Source organism: Melanostigma gelatinosum (assembly GCF_949748355.1).
Source record: "Melanostigma gelatinosum genome assembly, chromosome: 20".
Classification (NCBI taxonomy): domain Eukaryota; kingdom Metazoa; phylum Chordata; class Actinopteri; order Perciformes; family Zoarcidae; genus Melanostigma; species Melanostigma gelatinosum.
This window is the reverse complement of record NC_136653.1, coordinates 17,471,560-17,497,285: the sequence shown is the minus strand read 5'-3', so window position 1 is coordinate 17,497,285 and position 25,726 is coordinate 17,471,560. Positions and strand designations below refer to the sequence as shown.

At 43.4% G+C, this 25,726-nt stretch overlaps 1 protein-coding gene across 1 annotated transcript in view; it reads left to right on the top strand.

Moving 5' to 3' along the window:
* Window positions 1-24,271: 24,271 nt before the first annotated feature.
* LOC306793848 (cadherin-7) overlaps window positions 24,272-25,726 on the top strand; it is a gene marked incomplete at both ends in the record, with an annotated part of 71,246 nt that continues 69,791 nt past the window's right edge. Inside the window, one exon of the mRNA XM_079291640.1 lies at window positions 24,272-24,508. Coding sequence (XP_079147766.1) covers window positions 24,272-24,508 — 237 coding nt within the window. The remainder of the gene's footprint in view (window positions 24,509-25,726) is intronic.

Sequence of the window (25,726 nt, the reverse complement as noted above, 5' to 3'; positions counted from 1 at the left end):
TGCTTTTGAAATCTAAATATACACAAGAGCCAGTGTTTGTTTTGTGGACCGTGCTTCACATTCTGCATTCAGAATATGGCCTTTGCGCTCAATTATCTTTTTGAATAAGTCATGTATTTTAATACCAGCAAATGGTTTCAGCTAAGCAGATGATGATAGTGACGTATAATAAACAAATATTAAAGGAAATTGGTACCATGATCATTGAGTAATAGACCACTAATTAAGCTTAATGGCATTGTAAAACATATGATAATTGAAAGATGAAAAAGTATTAAGTATTAATGATGTGACACTACACTGAAAAAAAAGAGTTTTTGGCCCTGTAATTGTTACCTCGATTATTTTTGGAAATTTTACAAGAAATTATCATTTCAGTGCTTTTACTTTAAAATATCACCGTTTACTTAATGTGTTACTTGGTATTTGTTTGTACCTTTAAAGATCAGAATCAAAACAAAATACCAGATATATATTTGAATCAATCGGAGATATCAGTTAATAGGAGCTGAAATGCTGTTAATCATCAGAGAAGGATGAAGTTCTCTGATCTGTCTCCGTTATAATCTGTGCCAAGTCGCTTTGACAGTGAAGCCGTTTATCAATGTGAGACGATGACAACAAAACTCACTTCATGAAACAGTTTAGTTATTTTTAGCACAGCAGGGTACAAAATAAATACACATTTCAATAAAAAGACAACAATAACAATGTGAGGAGAGATATGCATTTCATTAGAACTCTCTAAGAGCCACGTAAGCGCTCCGTAAAAGAGGATAAATGTGTTCTGCGGGGATTTAGAAACTGGGAATGTTTGATTGTTGGAAAATCCATTTTAAAAAGTAGCGTCTTCCACCAGCTCAGGCTTTGTTGAGTGCTGTGTGTATCCAAAAGTGTCAAGTCAGTGAGGCAATATAAAACAAGACATTATCAACCTAAAACAAGTGTCCATGAACACAGATTTAGCTTTATATTGCTAAATGTTTTTCCATGATGCCCAGATAAAGTCGAAACTCCTACTTTTCAAACCTGAAGCTTCGCATCGTATGGCACCACAAAGGTCTCAGGTTTTTCACTTTGCATCCGTCAGAACGATCGGTTCTTTCTGTCCTGGGACTCCGGGGCCAATTTAGTGACTGTAAATCTTTTAAATGGCTGGCATCCTCCTCCTCGGGTTGTCAGGAGGCTCAGATAAAAACACCTTGACTTCACACGGAGTCCGTTGTATTATATATTGAAAAGCACCGTGGAAATAGAACTCCTCGCGTTGGACTTCACTTTCTCATGTGCTGTGCTATTTTCCAGCTGCTGCTGCTATTGTTAGGCTTCTTTCTTCAGCGAGAGAGCTTCTGCTGTCACTGTCAGTCATTAGCAGAAGGCACAATGGGTCCTGACAGATGAAAGAAGCTAATTAATTCCGATATTAGAATCTGAAGTGTAACCATCTTGGCGTGAGCGGGCTGCATTCTTGGAATCTGCTCATTGCGTCGGAGATGCGTCCAAATCTGGAAGATGAGCAAATCAACACAAAACAAAGCTTTGTGAGGCTGAAGCTGCCGTTTCCGTTGTCACCAGGTTCCTGGTTGCAGCCGATGAGGTGGCCAGTGAAGGCAGCGAGGCTTTCACTTTCTTTTAAATAGAAAGTCTGATAGTTTTGCGTGGAGATTTATTAGGAATATAAGTCAATTTAAACATTGAAATGTGTCTTTCATGTTGTCTGAGAAAGACCAGTACGATGACGTGAATAGCTGCCGTATTTCCGAATGATGGAATAGTAAAACCACTTCTACTCAAAGCGGTAATTTCATCAAAATGTAAAGCCTTGAGCTGATTCCTTCAGAAATGAATACAAAAAATAGAAGAAATGATTATAAAGGGCTTTGCTTTTGGACTGTGTAGGTTCAAGCCTAATAATACAAGCCTAGAATAGAGCGACTTCAATTTGATTTGACTTTCATTCTTCCTCATTGAATGTCAATTCAGAGTGTTCATTTTCCATCTGTACTAAATCAGTGTTAAAAAAACAAACTGTCCTTGAACTTTCTACCTTTGTGGTGTAACTGTTAATTTAAGCACAACACGTTTGTTTTCTTAAGTTAAAGCAGGTATAATCATGATATTTACTTCATTAATTATGGATTACTTGCCTACTTCTACATAAAATGTGTATTGTTTATTCGCTTTCTTGTGATCGCCGGCAGGAATGGGCTGGGCCCCCCTGTTTTTATGCTAAGCTAAGCTAATAGGCACCTGGCTCTTGCTTCACATCTAGTGTACAAACATGAGTAGTATTGATCTTTTCTTCTCAGTCACTGCAAAAATCAAGCAAATCGGTGAATTTCCCAAATGTCAAACTATTCCTTTAGGCCTTTGAACACATGAATTCCCTTCGCAAACAGTTAACGGGGGCCGACAGGCAGCCTGAGCAGACAACAATCAAGTGACATTATCACAGAAGCCATCAGAATGCGTTTGTGGCAGAATCGAAACCTTAGTAATTTAGTGTATGGTGGGCATTAGATAGTTGTTTTCATAAATCCATTAAAGTGGAGTGAATGGGGGAAAAAAAGAAGATATAAAAACACGGCAGCATCTGCAGTAACTCAAATCTGCATTCAGTCTCAATAATGGAATTTGAAAGAAAGCCCTTGGGAGATTAGGGATTCCCCTTTGCCAACAGATGTTTGTGAAATGAAAGAGAGGCAGGGCAAGAAAACAAGCAAAGTGTAATCTTGAGATGGAGGGAGACTGTTTGGATTCTCCCCGCGTTTGCGCGATGGGGGCAAGAGGACAATGGATGAGGCTGATTTCTACATTCTAAATGTGCGAGCAGGGGAGCGCTGCATCAGGATCAGGACTTAACAATGTCGCCTCGCTTTTTATCTCGCCGCCACACTCTCCAACGGACCTGCTGGAATTGACTCGCAGCCTGTTATTCCCAAACGCCCGCATCACAAACAGCTCCCTCTCATTCAAGTGTGGCTCCATTGCTGCTCGGAATATGCTCGGAATTCAAGTATACATTGCTATTATATGACTTGGCTTGTGTGACACTTGCATGATAATTTAGTTTACACAGGGCTTGCCATTTTATCACAGTTCAACTTTCTTTTTTTATGGCAATAAAATGCCAGTAAAGTTCACTTTGCGATAACCCTGGAAGGCCGACTCTGACCTTCAGCTGTGATAAAACATCACAGGAATCTGAGAAAGAAATGACTTCAAGATGGGGAGATACAATCTGCCATTCGCCCTCTGCACAAATTCAACTAAAAGAACACTTGTTAAAGACCTCCACTTTATTGGACCCGAGCTGTCACATCTGATAAAGTTCACTGTAACAAGAGTGGGCGACCCAGGGACAGCAAGGAGACCGGTGAGATTGGCTGGTGCCAAACTCGTGTGACACCAAAATGCACCTTTTAACCAGATGATCATTTCCAAGCTGAAAAAAAAAAGAAAGAAGTTCCAGCCTCAAAGGCAGCAGAGCCCGAACTTGAACAATATTATAGCTCTTTAAAATCAGCTCCAGACGACAGACTTTGCTGCAATCTGGGAGCAACATTCGCCTGGAACACCTTGGACTTTAATGATGGCCATGAAACCGCAAATGAGCAAGTGAAGTCTTCCAGTGTGGAATCAGGAATGAACACATTAGCGTGCGCTGACAGATGAGTCTTAATTGTTACCTCTGGCAAATGGGACTTCACACGAAAGAACAAAAGCTCTCCTCTCAGCGCCCTGTTTGATGCAATGTGACGATGACCTTGCTGCAATGCACCCGCCGCGAGATCCTTAAGAGTTTATCTTGACAGACTCCCGAAGACTGTCTCTCAGGTGTCGCACTGATAGACCAATTCATTTAACTCTGTCACGATCCGGGGCTTTAGAGGCGGCTCCTTGATGAATCCCTATTGTTCCTCTGCCTGTCTTGGCTTTTTGCACTCCTTGAGTCGAAGCTACATTACTGTTTCAATAGGCTGGACTATTACCACGTAAACAAAAAAAAGCCGGCGCCATTTCCAATGAACATTGTCTTCCTTGTCCATTGTGCGATACCATGGTAACAATGACAATACACACTTGCTGGATGAATGAAACGTTGCTCGCTTGTAATCCTCAGAGCTTATTAATTAAATAAGTTTGTGTTATGTCTACATGTACCATCAGCTGATCAAACACAGAAACCTTAAGTCTGTTTATATATATATTTTTACCATATTGCATTGATTTAATGTACCGCCATTTAGCTTGCCGCCACTAAACTTCATAGAAAAATGAGCTTCATCAAGTGAAATGACAGCATTGATATCTCTTATGTCCATACGCTAAATGCAAAGCTACAGCCAGGAGAAGGTTCGTATAAAGACAGGAAACGGGAGGAAACAGCTCGCCTGGCGTATCTTTCGAAGTACCGTTGTCTGTTTAAGGTAAAGAAGGAAAACGGCACGCCATGCCAGTTAATGACAACGGATGGCCTGCACTCCAAATATGCCTGTGGTGAGGACTGGCGAGTGGCAAACTTTGCAGAGGATGGTTTTCGGGTCCTGTCTGACTTTCTTACGAGCTCCTCTCTTGATTCGGTTGGGCTGAATCTGAGAAGGTTTCCTCGTGATGCGCTCTCTCTGGTCTCGAAGCAAAACAGATGTTGGCTCCAGTTCCGCTTCGGCTCCCACGTGCAAGGAACGTAAAGCGACGTCCAAATGATGTAAATACTGCCGCAACACAGCTTGGTACATAATGATAGAAATGATACAGACAAAATATAAAAGATTATACATTTCTGTCTTGTTTGGCGATATGTATCGTTATATCGCCCAGCCCTATTTTGTTTGATTAAACTGCACAAAAACCTAAACTCTTACACATCACTGCTCCCAGTCAAGAAATACAATTTCACCCAGCGTTTTCCCTTGTTTCCAGACTTTGTGCTAAGCTACCATCCAGCGGCGGGTTAGCGTAGCTTAACATAGACAACAGAGACTGGAAGCCGGGAGAGCAGCGAGTTATCCTCGCCCTATCCAAAGGAAACAAAATCCACCTTCCACCTCCTCTAAAGCTCATGAATTATGTCATATATGGGTTCTTGTCTGTTTCCCTCCGTCTATATACTAAGTTAAGCTAACTAGCTGCTACCTATAGCTTCATATTTACCCTGCAAACATGAGAGTGGTATCAATCTTCTCATCTATCCCTCAGCAGGGGACCGAAAAAGCCTATTCCAAATATTGCCAAGCTAATCCTTCATCTGTTGTCTTCTTTACCTTCTCACCACATTGAATACATGGAACATGACAGAGGAAATCAAAATAACCTGCAAGAGGATTCTTTAAGCAGAATACATTAACCGATAAGAATTATTTAATGTCGGTATTGAAAGGTCAACTACAAATATGACTTTTTAGATTCGAATGCTGTTTGAACAGTCATTCGACATTTGATGTAATTTGTCTGTTGAAGGGCAAGTCAAAATATACTTAGGGTAAGTACATTTCTGATATAAATGTTAAACCCTGCTCATGATGGTGGTAAACTTCACACAGAATTGCTTTATATGAAAGGATACCAGAGGGACGAGACGAATACAAGACAGCCAATTTTGAGAACACATAGGAGAGTGCAAAGTTGACTTTCCTCACTCTGTCACTGACCCTTCCGCGTAATTCATCAACGAAATCGCCACAAGTGGTTGCATCTGACTGTGCACACTCATTCCGAGCAGCTGGACAACCTCATTGCCAGGCGGGGAGTGTGAGAGTGGTGTGGAGTGGTGTCGCCTGGTTCAGGAGCAGGCATGTGGGTGTTAGATGAGCCATTGATCCTTCCCAGCAGGCTTTTCCACCAGGTGATTCCTTTCACCCGCACGGCCCCATCCCCCCACTCCATTGACTTTCCGCCATGACGTTCCGCTGTCACGGCAGGACATTTAATGATCCTCTGATGGAGTAACATCACATTTATCATTCGCCGGCAGATGTGACAGGGCGGAATGTGAGGGGCGAGCACAGGCCAAAGCTAAAAACAAACAATACAAGCCGGGTAGAGGAGCTGCACTCTGACTGACAGTGGAAGTAATGCAGGATAAAGTCCCCAAAATGACTGCGCCAAAGATGTCTTCGGCAGGAACCCAAAAAAACGACAGCGAGAATTACATTTTGAGGGGAAAAAGTCGGATCGAGGCCTTTACTTGAAGGTGATGTCTCCTTTTGCTTTCCCAGGTGGCCTGTAGAAAAGCGACATTCAGCATTGAGAGAGTGTGTAGCATATTTTTTAGCCGAGAGGAATGGATTAGGTGTGTTTATCTGCTATAACCTACGCTGCGCTAACCCGATGTACCTAATAGTTTGTTCCACAGAACCATCTGAGAAGCAGTAAAGGTTTGGAGTACCGATACCCAGCCCCAGTTCTAATACAACTCATGCTATTGCAACAGCAATCTAATTCATGTAATTCTAATCTTTTCTGAAAGATAACAACATATTTGTAATTATTCGTGCCTTATGGCAAATACTGTGAATGTAAGATACATTAAGTTACTTCTTTGTGTCAAAAACATTGTCAGTTTGTCCCGGCTTGTTACGGTACCACTGCAGATATATCAACGATCGGTATCTGTATTTTACAAAAAGCTTCAATGTAATAATATCATGGCCTGATCATCATGATATGAGGATCATGAAATGTAGGCTATGCGCTGTGTGGGAAGCACGTCAAACATGATAACAGCTTTAAGGTGCCGTAAAAACTTCCATTGGAATGGAATTGAATGAATCACTCAGTTGGTGTCCGTATCACTTTAAAGGTATACTGGCATTGTTGGCGTCGTTATATTTTAATACCCAGTATCAGAACTAGAGAGTATGTCTTCATTGCACAAAAGGCCAGAACGCCACGGACAGCTTTTCTCGATAGAAAACATATTTTCACTCTTCTCCCAACTGAGAGTTTGATTGACCGATGGCTCATCCAATCACCTGCCACGTTTTGTTTTATAAGCGCCTGCCCTTTTCCAAATAGTTTCCAACGATTGCTTCTCAGACACTTCTGTGTAACAAACCATCTGGCGCATCAGGTTAGCTCTTGATATCAGAAATACAAGTCTTGTATTCTGAAGAGATTCGCACACTATTTGGCGAGTACAAAAACATCCTAAGTGCGCTCTAGCCTCAAGCAACCGATCTGACTTACATCCGAAGTGAAAAATCTGCACCGTAAGGTAAAACGGCAACTATAAGGTCGAATAATTATGCATCCCTGCATGTGGCACACCGCTGCATAAAAAGCTGTCGAACTAATTTTGACTGTGGAAAAAAAAGTAGAAGAAAAACAATGTCGAAGGACACTGAAAGAGATGTGTTAATTTCCAAAAGGCTTGAGGAAGTGTTAATTAAGCCGGCTGTAGGAATGGGAGAAAGTGCTGAGTCCTGGATATTTATTCATCAGCCCATTAAAGTTGAATTCCCTTTTTCCCCCCTATTTCTAAAATGGAGGGAGAATGGAGGAAAGCTTTGAACATTTGACCTTATATGTAAAAGTGTAGGGTGAGTCTGAGCCTCGGGGGTTGTTTTCATCATTAAAAATCAGCAGCTTCTGGAGCGGACTTACATATTATTCAAATCATATTATTGCAGCATTTGATTATTCCCCCTTTCCTGTAAAACTATGATCACGCTTTGGGTGAGAAAACAGATATGTGACAGCGTAGCAGGTAACCTCTCCTGGAGAATCAATAATTGCAGACATAGAACAATGACAGATTACAGTGTCAAGAGGGCGGCGTGTCCGAATCCCGCTCCAAGTCGCCACCGTGTCACACGTTAACACTTCACTGTACCGTCGGCGGCGCTCCTTCAATCTCCGTCTGATGAAAGGATGCGACTCCGGCTGAGGAGGAAACAGTCGCGTACTTGATTTGTCTGCGGCCTAATTATATGGCAACAAACGAGTTGCCAATCATGAGAATATATTGTCTGGTTTTATCTCAGGAACTCATCAAGTCAACCCAATTAAAAGCTGCAATGAGAGAGTGAACAGGGCTTTCATTCAGTTAATTCACGATTGCCAATTAAAATAGAATAGCGTGCAAAGTTGTAAAGCTGTCAGGAGGGCCAAGCTAAATTACCCTTTTCCACTTTGAATGATGGATGTGTTCATTGGTCTCCCTTATCTTATTTATTCTCTGGGCAGAGGAGGGAGGGTGACGGGGGGGGGGGACAGGAACAGTTTAAAGAGTGGGCCGCTAATGAAGAAGGTTCCTGCTTTCGGAAACCCCAAATCTGCCAGGGCAAGATTGTTTTGCTTCTCAAGAAAAAACCCTTAATTAAATCACGTACAGTACTAGATCCATGCAGATTGCCCAATTTTCTCTCATGATCACTTATAGAAACGAAATCAGAAGCATGCAGATTACATTGAAAGTCAGTGTTGATGGTGATATTTTAAGAGCACACATTGACAGCATGAATCAAGTTCTTTTGCAGAAAGTCTAAAAAGTGGGTTTGTGTCAGCACAGCGGTTTAAATGCGGTTCAAATGTGTCCACAACAGTTAAAGTGAAGGCAACGTATCCTGGTTGTGTCTCCTGCACCATTAGCCACTGGTGCCATACTATTGATGGCCTAATTAAAATGTGTCAGGCTGAAATATGTCACTTTTCTTTTTTTTGAAGTCTGAAATTGATAGCTCACATTAATTTTTACTTTCTCACAATGACCTTTAATTTCGCTCGCCGAATGCAGGCTTGCGTCTACACCGGCACACCCTCCCCGTTCCCGCTCCTGAAACAATATGTCAAACGTCTTTGACGACACGCGTAGGAAGCCCACCGTTCGTCTCAAAGCTCAAATTGAAGCCGCTCTTGGTTTCAAATAACCACGGGAAAATGATGTGCCAACGCCTCCCTGTAGAGTCCTGGTGTCCAACAGTTTCTTTCTAACAACTAATCACTGATCTCAGCCCAGTCCCCTTTTTTTTTGCAATTTTCTCACTTTTGCTCTTTCCCGGGTAGCCCAGCCTTTATATTGCCCCCGTTGGGATTCTGTCTTTGTGACAGCAAAACAACCCCTGCGTCCAGAAGAGTCGCTGTGATGAGGTTTCCCCTGAAACAACCAGGAAGAAAGTGATAGTTTCCATTTGGAGTTTGTTCTCATCCTCAGGAGACGTGCTCCACAGGTCAAGGTCTTTGCAACAGATTAAAAGAGAGTGTCACCCGGCCGGGGAATCGATGGCTTAGCGTCGGAAATGAAAGCTGTGACTGACGTGGGCGACCACATCAGCTCCTGTCACCGTGTGTCCCAGTCTTCAGTATTCTCTTCATCCTGGCAGCTGCCGGGCCGTCAGAGTGTGTGAGTGTGTGGGGGGCCCTGTCAGCTGAAGCCGGCGTGGCCCCGGCACACTCCTGAACCATGGAAAGCCCACTGGGGGCCTTTCTAGAAAAGTGTTACGGGGCTTCAGACACTCACACCATCAGCTCAATCAACTTGTGCCACTCTGGACTGAGCTCTGCTGCTGCCGCCGCTGTGCAGGACTTTTCTCATTTCAAACGTGGGGTTTTGTCCCTCACATGAGAAATCAAAGTGTTTGAAGTTGGAAACAGAAAAAAAAGTGGGAAATGGGACAGAAAGCATTATTTTGTGCAGACTTTTTTTCACATTGATAATCAACGGAGCTCATTGTCGCGTCATCTTTATTTCATACTGATTGCATCCATTTTTCAGACAATGGATTTAATTGTCATCCTACTCGTTTGCTCATCTGTATGTGCACGGAATGTCATACATTCAAACAATTGAGTGTTCAAATGCGTTTTTTTGGTCAAACAAAAATCTATGACTTGTGTGTTAATTGCATTCCTAATTAACTTTTGAAATTCTTCGTATTTGTTTTGAAGAAATGTGTTCTTGTTCCTAGACAGAAGTAGATTGAAGCAGGTTTTTCATTTTGCGTTGAGTCGGCCAGCTGTAATGACGAGCTAGCTCGCTAACTGCTGACCTTAGCTCCACGACATAAAATAATGACAAAATAAAAGGATCCGAAATTTGCACTTGACATTAATATGCTGAAAAACTGGGACTGAACAAAAGACTTGTAAATATAGAAATATTATTCTCATATTAAAATGCAGAGCCATGCAGTTAGTGCTAGCATTATTCATTGGATCAGGATAAATGTAAGATCACACTGTGGGCTTTTTTTTAAATGTAGCATACTTCATAAAAAATGTATGAAGCACTCTTTGGCCTTGGAAGTTATCCGGATGTGTTAACTTCTGCAGCTTTTATTAGAGCAGTGAACGCTGATTAATCCATTCATGTCACTTTTGCTCCTGCGATTTGGCTAAAATGAGACTAAGTACAGCTCCTACCACGGCCCCGTGCACACTGCTCCAACAAGTGCCTATGTAGTTACAGTTGCTCAGCTATAATTCGACAGTAGCCGTTTGGTTGAGGTGTTCATCTAAAACCAGTGGCCTCATGGGAAATCAACAAATTGCAAAGTAAAGTTTTGGCAATTTCATCCTTGAATCTCAAGCAGCACAGGTAGTTTCATAATTACGCTGATGCCCCTGAAAGTTTATTCCATTGTGAGGATGCATTAACGCGGCATCAGTTTTAACAAATTGAGGTATTCCACACCTGACAGCATATATTTGTCCTTGTTTTCCCATTTTCAACACGCTCCGCTCCCCCTCTAAAGACCATTTTTACTTCGTGCCTAAAACGACGCCCCACTTAATATTCCCTTTCTGTGTTCAAGAAAAAAAAAAGAAGAAAAAAAAGAAATATTGGTAATGTATTTTGTTCTGCTCTCCCTCCACCCACTGACTCAGCAAGAGTTCTTGGCTCACACAATCCCATTCACATAAAGACAGAACATTCAATCGGTAGAATAGCAACTCCAGGAGTTAATAAGAGGATTTGAAATATGCCCAATGAGAAGAAGAAGACCTGACTTTCCCGCCGTCATTCATTACCCAGGATATTCAGTCAGCCCGGCTCCTCACGCGTGTTTGTGTGTTCCCATTTGACACTTGTTGGTTGATCGAGTTCATGAGATTATCTCTGTTCATTTCCTTTTCTTGAGATTGGGGGGGCTCTCGTCCATCACTGGCGTGACGGCTCAGGGCACTGCGGGGGCCACCGCATTCAGCCGATAGGACTGCGTTTGATTTTCAGGATCAGGACGCAAACGCCAACTGCTGTTTGGCCGGGCTGCTGTTTGGCCGGGCTGCTGTTTGGCCGGGCTGCTGTTTGGCCGGGCTGCTGTTTGGCCGGGCTGCTGTTTGGCCGGGCTGCTTGTCTTCACCTGTGGCTCGGTGAAGAAGAAGAAGAAGAAGAAGGGCGCTGCTCGTTTCCTCGTTACATGGTGGCCAGGAAACGCGGGGGCTCGTTCGTTGAAGCACACAGAATGCAGATGCTTGTGGCGTGGAGGGAAAAAAGGGATGTGGAAAGAAGAGCAGCAAGCAGATGAAGGGGGGGGGGGGGCGTGGGGGGTTTACAAGCTCTTTGCCAGCCAGGCAGCCATGAGTGCTATTACGCTGCTGGAGTGAATGCAACAGGCCCGTGTTTTTCAGTCTGACTACTGGAGCATGTGAGCACGCATCTTCGCCGCCATGGGAGAGGAGACTGTCATGACAAAGCCAATGCCTTTGCCTCTTTTTTTTTTGTCTTTTGCTATCCCTTCCTGCTCCTCGTCTATGTCTCTGTCTCATCCTGTCCTCATTTCTGTCTTGTTTGTGCTCGCTCCCTGTTCGGGTCTTCCTTTTTCTTTCTCATTGTGTGTAACACAAGGTGACATTATTTTCCCTCTTTTCAAAATGGAAAGAAAAGCATCTGGGTGATATGCGGTCTAGGCTAGCTGTCAAAAGCTCGGAACATTTGCCACCTTTCAAGGAAATCCTAATTGAAAAGCCTGGCTCTGCAGGTGCAGGAAACAAACACGAATGTGTAAACTAGAAATGAATGCTGATGCGATCTGATATGCAACCTCAAGACGTTTCTTGAAATGACGGGGTGTCTAAATGTGAAGGGACGTCTTCGAAAGACGATCCCACACAAGAATGGCTTCAGAGGCGACTGTTTGGTTGCATAATTCCTCACAAAAGCTTTGTTTTGCATGCGCTGAATTTGTAAGTTGTAGCTCCTTTGCGCCTGGTGGTAGCTGTAGTCACCTTGGATTCATAGCAGTCACAATGGATAAAAGGAATCCTTTTAAGTTTAAAACCAAAAACTTCACAAACTACTCCCTGTAGCAAACTCCACTTGTCTGCCCTTTATCTTGACTGCTTAATGCTCATAGAACTAATACCGTACGACTAAATACACTTTGATCACAATGCACAGGGACGACTCTCTCAGGGCTAAACTAGAAGCTACCTTCTGCTCTTCCATTGATCTGAAAACCTCACATATTAGATGGCATGCTCCATTTTGCTTCTGACGCTGTGGTCACATTCATATCGGTGAGGAAAAGGTTGCGACGTTTCTCGATTGGGAATCTCTGTCTGGACTGCTGTTGTTAGCCTGCTAGCCCTGATGGCAACACTAACCTATTTTGCAGTTCTGCCTACTTTTCACAACCCTAAATAAGCAAATATTTTCCGGCAAAGTTCGGTCTGACCACGACGTGATTGGTGCAGCACCACGCTAAAGCTAATGAGTGAGAGTGAGCTAGCATGGGCTTATGTGTGAGACAAAAGCACCATGTACAGCTCAATGTTGGTTAGCCAACAATAAGTGTTTAGTTGAGGATTCAAGAAGTTTTTACCATGAAACAGGTTCACCATTGGAATAACTGATGTAAATATAAGTCGACTGAAAGAACAAGCAATACAAGGGGTCAGTGTTTGATTCTAAAGTGGTGGATTTTGGGTGATATCGGTTTAAGCTGCCTGTACAAACCAAGCTATGTTTAACAAGTGTGTCGTTCTGGTATTTGCAAAATTGCAGTTAAGGTTAAACCTGCAAGATAACTTTTACAAACTGAAATAGAATATCAAGCTTTAACTTGACTTATTAGTTATTTTGGCTCATGTTTTCATGGCTGGGATCAGACCTGCGGTGTTGTTTTTTTGCGCTGAATTAGTGTTGGTGAAGCTCCACTAACTGAAGGTCTTTCTCTCGTCTCTCCGGGCTCTAAATTTGGATTTTATTGACCCAGTAGTGGTGAAATACTGCTCCCTGTTTCTACGCAGCATCTGGCCAGATCTTACACATTGCACCTTTAAGCCTATTTTATCTCATGGTTCGGTTGTACATCCTCTAAATTCCAATTTCATCCACATCATTTCACCAAAATAAGCCTCGGTAAACCCACTGTGCCGCACATGAAACTGGGAACTGACAAAGCCAGCGAATAGCTAAGAAAGTCAATCAGCAGCTAAACAGCTAATTATTTCCATAAATAGTTTGTGGAGGCAAAACCAGAGCTAAAAGAGAGTGGATACTGAACTTTGACCATCTGTCGTTTATTTGTCATCAGAAATACTCAGAGTAAATCTTACATCGTATGTCCTCTGGATGTGTAAATCATAACCATCGCTCCGAATTAAGGATGTCCTGTTGTCTTGGAGACAATAAAAATAGCACCTGGGACATAAAGATGTCTTTGACAATTCTGTGACAGAGAAACCTATCAGAAGAAATGAAAGGATTAAATGTATGCACCACGGTTAACAACTTGTCAGCCTTATCGGAAAGGTGGAAGAGCGCGGTGTTAAACCTTTAGAGTGAAGCCAGCGGATACTGAGACGAGAACACAGACGAGAGTTGTTAAAGTTGTCAAAGCTGCCGGAGAAGCGCATTATTATGTCCATAGTATACTTCTGCGGATGAAGAACTGCTTTTACTCCGCACCTCTGTGAATATGTAGCTCCTGTACCACTGATTCATCACATGGACACGCAAACCATCAACACAATGATATCTCATTCGTCATTGTTAAACGCCTGAAGGATGATCGGTGATTTATATTTAAACAGACTTGACTAACGGCCACGCAATTGAGAATGTAATGGAAAGATTGTTGGTACTATTTAAATTTACTACGAGAAAACAATGAAAACTGACTGTGGCCAAACACAGAGGTGGATTTAAATGTTTAAATCAGATATAAATGCAGGAAACAACTAGCACAACTTCCATGGCCGACCAGAGAGAGTTAATGAAGTGATGCGAGCTAACTTGCATAGTTTATAATAAATAGTTCATAATGTTATATTTATAACAAACCCCCTTCACCATTTCTATTTTAGAATACTTTTTATTTGTGGAGCTTTTCAGTTTTCCTTTTTGTTTGGTCAGTGGAGAAAAAGAAGGACGGCCATGAGTCAAAAGCATTTTTTGAGTTTTAACCCAAAGTTTCAAGAGTGGTACGTACCGTACAGTATATTCTAATGGTTGCGTTGACAAGGAGGATCTCATCTGACAGCCTTATTTCCCTTTAGCAGAGATTTCGTAGGCGCAGAAGCGAGTGTGAATTGAGAGCACAGCCCGAGCTGCCACGGCTCTGTGACACACAGGCCACTGAACACTAGCAAGTCGGTGTGTCATTAGCATTCGGATCAGGAAGCTGTCTCAGTCGACACAAACCGAGGTGAATGAACATGTCTGTCTGCAGTGAGACGCTTCTCTTTCAGAACCTGCTGTGACTCGTCTGGGGGGAGAAATTGCTCAGAGTGACCTCCGTACTTGTCTGTTATCTATCTCAAGTATTTACCTATAGATTTGTTTTTTCTTCTCTCTTTTTAAGGGTTTTCTACCTTGATCGTCTCGAGAAAGAATGAATGTCACTCTACTTGTAGATGCGATTTGCAGAAGGGATATTGCCTGACGGGATGTGAGAGATGCCACGAATTCATGATAAACTTTCAGAAACATTGATTATTCGCACAGATGCGGAAGATTGTCCTTGAAGAATGGCCGTCTCTGCAGCGTCGGCAGCCACTGTCACCAAGTCATAATTTTGCTTGCACGCAAAATTGCATCTGCAAGCATGACAACATTGCCAATACACTGTATATCAATAAGGATGAAGACAATTTATATATGGAGGGTGCAAATCGAGGTACTGGGCGCTGCAGAATCTCCTTGTGAGGAAATATTAGAAATATACAAAAATACCTAAAAAGGGAGTAGGGATGAAGAAAAAACAAAACCTGTTACATTAAATTATTCGAAGACTAGTTCTAAGCTGCAACTCAGCAAGATTGCCATTCCTCCCCCGTAATCTTCTTAACCCCCAGGGGAACAGGAGAGGTATGGGCTAAATTTGTGTAATCTGAATGAGGGTTTCTTGAATGTGGCCGTTTCAGCCAGTGAGGGGTTTGTATCCGCCTCCAGCTTCAGTGGCCTGACAGACAATGCGGATATGACCATCTGAATCGATACCGCCAATCCCCCATGATTAGGTCATCCATTAGTTCACTTGATCTTTCGACCCTCTTACATAGCGTTCGATGGAAATGTAATCGCTCAATACTTGCTGGATGATTCGTCCAAATCCCTGCGTTTAGAAGAGGAGCAGCAGGAATGTTTAGAGGCATCGTATGCAAACGAGTCAGGTTTTGTATTTTGGTCATGGTGCCGGAGTCAGGGGGGGACGTCAACTACTCGGCCTTGTCCTTTGAACATCAAGGCCCCCTCTGATCCCGGGCCCTCCGCAGCCTCACCAACACCGTGTAGAGAAATGCATGTCCACATACTGCCACGTGCAATGCAAAAGCCTGCACTAGCCAAGCCTCCTCCGAGAGAAACGCTGCGCCCGAAAGTGTCCGAGCCCAAAAATCAATCAAGAATTAGAATAAAATAAAATAAAACAATTAAGTGGGCAAGTGTCTCGGTGCGATTATGGCGAAGAGAAGTCTGAGATGAATTAGAACAACCACGAAATGAAATTCAGTTTGATGATGAATCAGGAAACCACTGTCAAGATCGCGGTGTGAAAAAGGTCACCAGCTGTGAATCATGGCTCCGCCGGCACTAAAGAACACGAAGGCCAACGCAGTGCAGTGAATGCTATTTTCATGAACCTAAAAACTTGAATCTAAATGAATTAAACTGCAAGTTCAAGGACATTGTTTTTCAATGTGGGTTTTCTTATCTGCATCCCCATAATGAGAACAACCGGATCATGTGTGGCTGTTTCTACGGTATTCTCCTCCTTGTGCTCGCTGTGCCTGCCTGTGTGTTTCAGTGCTTTGTCTCTGCAGTGCTGTTCAGTAAAAAACACATGTTATGACAGCTTTTTAGCTGTGAGCACCGTGACATGTTGTCTTTAAATGTCCACTGGGGAAATCAATACCTTGTTTACAGCTGAAATTGCTCGGTCAATGTTACAATCATCTGTTTCCATCTGTTTCCAATTACAGTGAGAGGCAGACGCTGGCATTATTATAATTATGTCAATTGTCTTTCAGCAGGTCAGAGACTGACCAGCGATATACTTTCCTCGCTCTTAAGAGTATCAATCCGTATTCATTACATTTCATAATTAGAGATAAAAATGACAATTTAATGAAACGATATATCCATGAATAGAGTCAGCTGTAACACTGAGCTTTACAGAGTATGTGAAGTGAGCAGAGAGTTAGACAAAAGTAATGGAGAAACAGTTAAAATAGTTAACTTTAATGGAATAGATAAACCGTTTTTTAACTTAGCTAAAGTAACGGATGAATGGTGGACATATTGGATATACAGTTGGAAATATGTCTGGGATAAATGTTTAAAACGTATTGAGATTGAGGTCGAGATTGTTAGCTAACAATAGCGGTTAAACAATGAATTAGAATGACTGACAGCTTTGTGCATTGACCATAGAACACACCACGAGTTGCAAAGACAACAGCACACATAAATATGGCCGCCGTTCTGACCATCGAGCTGAATGATTGAATGTGAATATACCTGCTCCTCTCTCATTCTATTTCCATGGGTCAAACAGTCAAGATAGGCAGCACTGTTTGCTAAAAGTGAAGGATTAAGTGTTTAAATCGTCAAATGTACCCGAATGCATATACGGTTAAAACAGATAAACATACAACTAAAAGTAATGGATGAACAGAATAGTGGTTGAAATAAATAACTTAAACATTACATAGGCCTAAACAGTTAAACATGGTCAGCTAAGTCTGTTAGTTTAAACAGCTCAATGTAATGTAAAAAGTATCGCATTCGTTAAAAACAGTCCAGCTTCAGCCATTCCAAGTGATAGACCAAACCACCCAGACATTGATGGTTAAACTGTATGACAACATTATTGTAGGCAATAACAATAAAAAAAAACAAGATCACCTCTCCCCAGCTCATCTGAATGCATAAGGGCCATAATGTTGAATCCAGCTGCTGAGATTGAGTGTATATAGTGGCAAATATTACGCAACAATCCAAACTTGTCCTTGGAGGTCCTATTTTATTAGCGCTTCGATAGGCTGCTATACCGGAACCCTTCACTGTGTTTCTTGTTAGCCTGTGAACAAAAAGACCCATCAAGCAGTGCGTCACAGGGGAGCAGATAACAGTAGGCCAGGTGAGCGGAGGTCAGAGCATCCTGATGCGAGGAGGGGAGGGGGGGGGGCTGGAGAATTAATGGAGGCACGGCAGCTAAATGCCGGGAGGGAGCGTGACGCAGGGCCACATCACCTCGGGCATCTCCTGACCGCGAGTGATTGATGGGGAAGAGCTGACAAGCCGAGCTCCCAATGTCACTCTCCAATTAAATAACTCTCACCGCTGAACTGCAGCCTCCCCCCCCCCACCACCACTGTGTTCACCCCCTCCTGCGATACACCTCCCTCTTCTCCTTCCCTTTCACCTCTCCTTCTATAATCACACACCCACTCTCCCTCTGCACTCTGTCTCCCTTTAAGTTGAGTTCTCATTCAGTCTGGCTTTCCCCACTTTTATCTTCTTGGCATTATACTCCTTTTACGATCCCTTTGCCTCCAACAACATTATTCTTCCTCTGCCCCCCCCCCAATCCATTGTACTGTAGCTTATTCCTACCTGTCCATTGTCCCCTGAGTCTAATTTCATCTTTGCTAACTGCTCTTCCAGGTATGACAGACAGAGGCTGCTCTTTCTATTAGTTTGTGTCAGTGCTCCTTTTCCTAAATGACAGAAGGAGCTGCGCATTTGTAATGTATTCATAAAAATGCATAAAAACACACACGGAAGCAGAATGCTTGGATGACAAGTCATCAGTATATTGTTTATATTGTATATATTGTTTGTGTGAGAAAAGGTGTAAATAATGTCAAATGTAATATATTTAAAAAATGAGAGTTCAAGCTCTTTGCACTGGCGAGGCTGGAGAAGAACAGTGTTATATTCTGTGCAAATGTCTGTGTTATTAATTGGAGACGCCGGCGCAACACCGTATGTTTACTGTCGCTAATTAGGAATGTAACTTATTCTGGTTTGGTTTCAAAGGTCTGTGAGTTCAGAGGTGCAGTAGTTTAGAGAGGCCAGCCTCATGCTGCATTCTTCTGTCACCACTGGAGCTCAGTTTGCTTCTAATTGGACATAAATCCACACCTCTGAATAGAAACCAGCGCCCAGATATCTTTGTGGAAATGCACTTCAAAAAAGTAAATTTGGAAAGTGTGTATTATGCAAGTGAAATGAAGGACAAGTGTGTTTCTGTCATGAAAATGTAATGTAATTATTTAATTAATTCGCATTGTGAAGGGTGGTGGTGGGGGAGGGAGGGAGGAGGGGGGGGGGGGGGGGGTGTTTCAGTCCTTCTCATTGGCTGAAGCTGTCAAGAAATTTGTATCGGTTTTTCTTTTTCCTTCCACCAGCGAGGCAATGATTGAACAGTACACATACCATCTGCTGCCAATAACCTGGCAGGTTTGGAAATTCGGAGCCTCGTTGTCTGTGCCAGGAACGCTGCGTGCGTTTGTTTGTCTCCCTCCCGGCCAACTTATTCTGGTCAAACTATTTAGATCGGCTCCTTCCACAGTCAGCGACGATTTGACTCTTATGCGAGCGTTTCGCGCGGCGCTGTGACTCTTCTTCGCTGCTGCGCGTCCCCTGACGCCTGTGTAAGAGAGCCATAGATAGATACATGCCCGAACCCTGCAGCTGGGGTTCCCTGCACGGAGGCAGCACTGCGCAGGAGATAGAGAGAGAGAGAGAGAGCGAGAGAGCGCGAGAGAAAAGGAGGGAGGTGTGATAGAGAAATAGAGAGAGGGTTGTGGTAAGTCTGGTCCCTCTCTCCGAAGGAAAGCATTTACGCGCGATCCAGTCGCCGATCTCCAGCAGCCCTGCTCTGCCACCGGGACTATTTTCATCATGACAACTTTTAAACTATTTATTTTGACATAAGCTGTTTTTGTCTGTGTGAAGAGAGAGAGCGCGAGAGAGGAAGAGAGAGGGGAAAAAACCCACAACTTTTAGCACCAGACACCATCTGTGCGCGGCGGTGAAGTTATTCCATCTCCTGTCGGTGAGTAATTCGATCTCTCAGCGCAGTGAGGACAGTTCCAATCATGTGCCGACTTTTTTGTTGTTGTTGTGTTGTTTACATTCCCATAATGCATCTCAGTTAATTTATGTTCTACTTATGTATTCTGGGCATTTTTTTGTCCCGTCTGTAATTAGTATTCCGTGGTCACAGGTTTCTTGCGGCGACGATCTCACTGTTGGTTTCCGTGCTGCTTGATTCCCATCATGCGCTTGTTTGCCTCTGTCCTCTTCCGCTTTGTTTCTCCAAACCCCGAAGTTGTTAAGATGTTTAATCGATCTGTGGTTTAGTTTAGTTCGTTCTATCGGACAACCCGTCTCTCATCGAGTCGGGAACAGGTGCGCCCTGCGAACTTTTTCTGCGTCGTGCAGGTGTTGACAGCGAATGCGCAATGATTGATAGTTAACAGGAGGGTCAAAGCAATCAGGTCGCAAGGCCGAGCGGAGGGATACCTGCTGATTTACACTGCAAAGAGTGCGTGTCAAAGAGTCACGGAGTGCAGAACTGAAAAAGATATCAGTTTTTAATGAGAAGTGGGGAAAAACTGCAAGCAGGGAAAACAACAAGTTATATCATATATTCAATCAAACGCAGGAGTTTCTAAATTATAAAATCTGCCCTATTTCAGATTAATATACCTCCACCTGTTTCAAGGGAATTCATTAATCTGATAACTGCAGTGGGAATAAAAGGAAGAAATGTTCCTCTTGTTTAGGGACAAAACATAGATCAATACACAATGAGATGACCAAGAATGATGGCTATTTATTGCAAGTTGATTTTGAAGCAAAACGCATCACGTTGTATGAGATCTCCGACTGTGCGGAGCGATACATGTGTTTTGGTTGCCTGTGAGCCCTGCAGTCCCCACAGTGAGAGGTTATGCAGTGTGATGGTGTTTTGCACAACCCATCAGCAGCATTTATGATTGATATGATCATGTCGCTGTGAGGTCAGGGATTTGTTTGTGCATGTGCGGAACTTAAGGTCTCAGTTGAGTGACTTTGTAAGAATCATTATTTCAAATATATTCATTATTCATTCAGGGTTTTTTTTGCCTTTTATTACGGGGAACATGAATTCAAATTCAAGGTAGGATTCATACAGTGTCGCACCTCTGCCTCTTTTCATTTATCAATTATCCAACTGCTGTTTGGTGGACAGACCGGTGCTTCATAGTGCAGCTCAAGCATCTTTTTCAAGAGTGATTTAACAAAAGAAAAGGCGAGTACGTCATGTGTATCACACTGTAAAAACCCAATTATGGAACTCTTTACGGATGCTGCGTTGTGTCTTGCCCACAGTGTCAGTCAGCCTCAAATCTGCTAGCGAAGCATGCAGGGAGGAATTCAAATGAATGCGAGATGAGTTATTAGAAATCCTTTAATGGGGGAACCAACCGGGTTCAAGCTCCGGCGTCAGCGAGAGTCTCGCCCGTCTGTACTGAAGGTGTCCTTGACGACCCACCGGCGATGAACTTGTGCTCTGATCTTCCCCCGGAGGTGCAGGAGAAAATCAGTGACTAGCCACATTGTTGAAACCTGTTCATCTGCTGCCTTTAGCTTTTCTTTTCATTGCAAACAGAGCTTTCACAAGAACAAAAAAGTTGCCGGTTGACTTCATGCCATAACATCAAACATCAAACAGCCGTCGCGAAGTGTCTGAAACCATAACGAAGTGAAGTTCACAGCGGTTTGTGATGATCTGGCCTGTGACTGAAGACACTCGAATGATTGAGGGGAATATGGATCAGAGGAAGCGTGTGATTGGTTACCGAGCGCCCCAGCACTGGTAATCCTGTTGTGAGGCTGGCAAATGGGATTAGAACACTGTGTGTGAGAGAAACAGAGCCGGGGGATGAAGGGGAGGCTTTACGTTCACGGCTTTATCTCACATTTTCACTTCATTTGGCGTCTTGGCGATGACACGATGAGTCTTCTCCGCAGGGAGTCAAACATGGGCTCTGACTGTTGATTTAAAAGGCTGGTATAGACTCTGCCAGAATATGATATTGTGCGTTGATATTTGTTCATGTTAATTAAAGGCCACAGCATGTAGCGCATTTGGCGCCAACATATTGCCAGTGCTTTAATGCATCATCAGAAGGCTAACACTGCCTTTAATAGGCGGTTTGATATGTGCCTCTGTTTTCTTTTCTTAAACATTAGTGCCAGTTCTTCTTCTTTACACATTTCCTGTTTTGTAGCTCCACAGTCAGTCATTATACTTTAAGACATATTTAAGACTGGTTGACACTCCTGTACAGCATGAAAAAACAACGACAGAGTGAGAAAATCCATCTCAGTCCAAGTTTCTTTCTTTTTTTGGGGGGGGGGGCCCCAAAGTTTTCTTTCTCTGCTTCGTTGTCACTTCAGTGTGCCCGAGTCGAGCGTTTTCACATCAACTCTGCGTTGCGTTCCACTCTGCTTACTGTCAATCACCTGACACCAACAGGAAGGAGAGGACGGGGAAGATACACTTCATAAAACACTCTCGTCACATGCGTCTCCTTGTATTTTCTTCGCGAGTAGAGCAACTCATTTCAAGCTAGATTTGACGCTACGCGCTTGTAATCTTTCAAAATGATCAACAATAGAGATGTATTGGAAAAAATGGATTTCTCCGCAGCATCAATTGCTGAATAATTTGGACAAATCAACTCGCCAGCAAATCGGTAAAAGCTCATTTAATAACAAGCCAATATCTGCTGCACCCAGAGCTCCATTAGTGCTGTCTCCAGCCTCTATGTGACTCCCATCTCTTCCAGTGTTCAGGGTTTAGCGGAATGAGAAGCATTAACCTGGACGCCGGGCTCGGACTGACCCTGCGCCGATGTTCTCCCCCACAATACCACCGCTGCAACCTGCCTTCACAGCTGCCCTGCAGACAGATCTGCTCCACTTTCCACCTCTACCATTAAATTGTCATGCAGTGACTTTGAATGTGTGTGTGTGTGTGTGTGTGTCCACAGTCATGTGTTGCAGCCCTAGCGTGCATTCTGTTTTCTAGTCCATGTTAGAGCAGATCAGGGTGGATGTTTCCACAGATTTATGGCTTCTGGGATAAAGTTGGGATAGGGGGGAGGAGGGGGGGAGGAGGTGGGGGGGAGACACATATTTCAAGATGCCTCCATTAACAATTTGAACTTTCAATGCTTGGGGTGCTCCTCTGCAAACACCGAGGTGTCTGCAGAGGTGTCAATCACGCTGATGGTATTCATATCCGCGTTGATTGTTAGCACCGGATAATTACTTTCGCCACAGCGAATGAGAAATATAGCAAATCGCTTCCACAGGATGTCGTGGTGTGCTGTTTTTATTTTGCTACGGGGAACAGAGACGAAGTGAAATGAGAACCGAAGAATCTGTGTGGGAAGAAAGAGGTCACTTTATGCCAAAGCAATTATCTTCCTAGTCCAGGGCCCTGCCAATACTCAGCGTAGAGGAGAGAGCAAGAGAGGTCAGCGAGCAAATACACATGTGTGGTCAAGCTCTCAGCTTTCTTTCTTTTTTTTTTAAACGACTGCTTTTGGAAGACCTCTTGAAGTTTAAATGCCATTTCTGAATCGGCAACATCCCAAAGATGTAGCTTCAAATGTGCAAGCTCTCCCACGTCTTTTCATATTCCTCCTTCAAAAATAATACATTGAGGGAAGTCACTGTTACGCGTCAAATTAGACGGATAACACCAGCGACATTACATTAGGACGTTTGTGTAACTGCGCAACTGCTCGGGACTTCCCTGGATGTGTTGTGACATGAAGAACATTATCTGTCAGGAGCTGATTCTTCTCCAGCGCTCTGACAGGGCTTCATCTGTCACGGCATGACGACGGCAGGGAGACAGATCCCCTCGCGTGAGTCCGGGCCCGGGACGAACACACTGCTCGGAGTAGAGGTCAGGAGCGCTCGGGCCATCATGCTGCTGACGGCGCCGATTTATTGTTAATCTCGGGCCGATGAGAGCCCGCCGCGCAGATCATGTGGCTTGTTAGTTTTGAGCCGTTACGCCGCGCGCTCTTACACAAAGAGAGAAAATGTGACAAAATAACGACCTTGGCGAGGTGAAGCCCAGATAATAGGGAGCCAGATGAATGCCGTTTGATTGCTATTCCACGCAGCCACTGTTGTTTCAGCCGCTGTGAAATCATTGTCATTCCCCCCCCGCCCCTCCATCTTACCCTCATTAACATCTCGACCTCGGACAATGTTTCTTCGCCCTGCGTGTAGGTGAAGGACGCCGTGTTGATTGCACGGACAATAAATATTCAGTGGCTTCATTTTTTGACCAACCTTCTCAGGATTGGTGAAAAAACGTCATTATCGTTGCATCAGCAAGCACATTACTTGCTGTCTAAAGTGACTGCGGTCACAGAGGCGATATTGCTGACGGTACCTTCTCTCTTCTCTCCTCTATGTCTTTGTCTCTCTCTTTTTGTCCTCCCCCACCCCCTCTCCTCTCTCTCTGTTCTGATAGGTGCCAATAATACAGCCGGTCGCCCCTGACCCTGTTACCCAGCTTTAATGTCAACTGCCCGGCTCCTAAGTGGAGGGAATTATCCCACTTCTAGTCTCCAATCAGGACAAAAAGAAGAGCAACACGGCAACATGCAGAGCTTGACTCTTTTTCAACCCATGCGCTCTTTTCTTGGTCTGACTGCTCTTGCTCTGTGGTGAAACACAAGACCAGGACTGTGTGGATAAAACCTTGAGGGTTTTGACATTTCATTTCTTGCTGTCTATTTGTTCTTTTGCATTTTTTTCCCGCTCCTCTTCTGGCCTCGGTGCTTTTTGGAGGGGGCCCAGATGATGGGGTGGTGTTGCTCAGGCATATGCGGAGCCCTGGCTCTCCTGGCACTCCTGTGTCCCCTGCGGGAGAGGGGCTGCTGGGGGCTGAATCCCAGCTCTGGGGATCTGGAGAAGTCCCCGCACTCTGATCCAGACACCTGGGAGGCCCTGCACAGGCACAAACGCAGCTGGGTATGGAACCAGTTCTTCGTATTGGAGGAGTACACAGGAAATGAACCACTTTATGTCGGCAAGGTAAGCGATCTGTGACTATTAATGTTTCGGTACAAGCACGGCTTCACAATGTGTTGTTACACGCACATAAAATAACAAAAAAAGAAAAAGAAACTCTCATGATAAACTCATTCACACACTATTTTCTGCAGGTCTGGCACCAGGTTTAGTGCACCTGAACAGCGATACACATATCAATAAGCTCTTACCATAATGACCTGCAAAACCTGGGACACAGCAGTGGTTTACAGAGTTGTACATATTCCCAATGCCCTATATACAATGTAAAACAAATGAAGTATGAACAGACAGCGTAGGAAGGTATTCTGCATTTTATCCCCCAGCCAGGCTGAAGTATGTGCTCGTATGAATGCGCAGTTTTAGTTTAGATGGCGGTGTACAACGTGACAGGGTCATTTGCATTGTAATCAGTCCCCAGAAAAAAGGTAAAGTATATGTGTATATATATATATATATATATATTACTCAAATGTGTCTTTATACTGTAGGTGTTCTAGATCAAAGTAATGCATGTTTTGGCAGATAAATAGGTTTGAAACCTTCCCAGTGTCACAAATGGCGCTACAGTTAACGTGAGGACGCAGCGACAAATCTTTTCTGTTATGGATCACATTTTCTCAGGTAAAAACAAATGTATGCACACCAGTTGAAGAAGTGTTCAGATATCTGAAAATGACTATTAATTATATTATGTGTTGTGTAAGCAGCGTTTTACTCTTATATGAGCTGTTTTACGCTGCTTTCTATACTGCTGGGCTGCTGAGGAGGCTGTCGTCCTTTGTTGTCAATCAGCAAAATAAACTGGAGCTGTCAGATCAATGTAGTGACAGTCAGAACTATAAAGTAGCATGAAATGGAAATACTGAAGTAAAAATACAAACACACACACCTATAAATACATGTGTTTTAGTCCAGAACTTGATTAAAAATACTTGTAGTGAAGTAGATGTACAAGACAGTATGAATTTAAAAGAGTCAAGTAGAATGTACTTAAGTACAGAACCTGAATATAAGTACTAAGTTACAGTCCACTACTGGAAGTAACTAGTTGCTATAACTCTTACAAATCTAAAGTAAAAAGCACAAGTTTTCCTTCTGAAATGTAGTTAAGTAGCTGAAATGATATTGTGAAATTGAACTGTTCAAGTATGCAGGTACCTCAAATGAGCTTAAATACAGAACCTGAATAGGTACCAAGTAATGTTGCACTACTGGAAG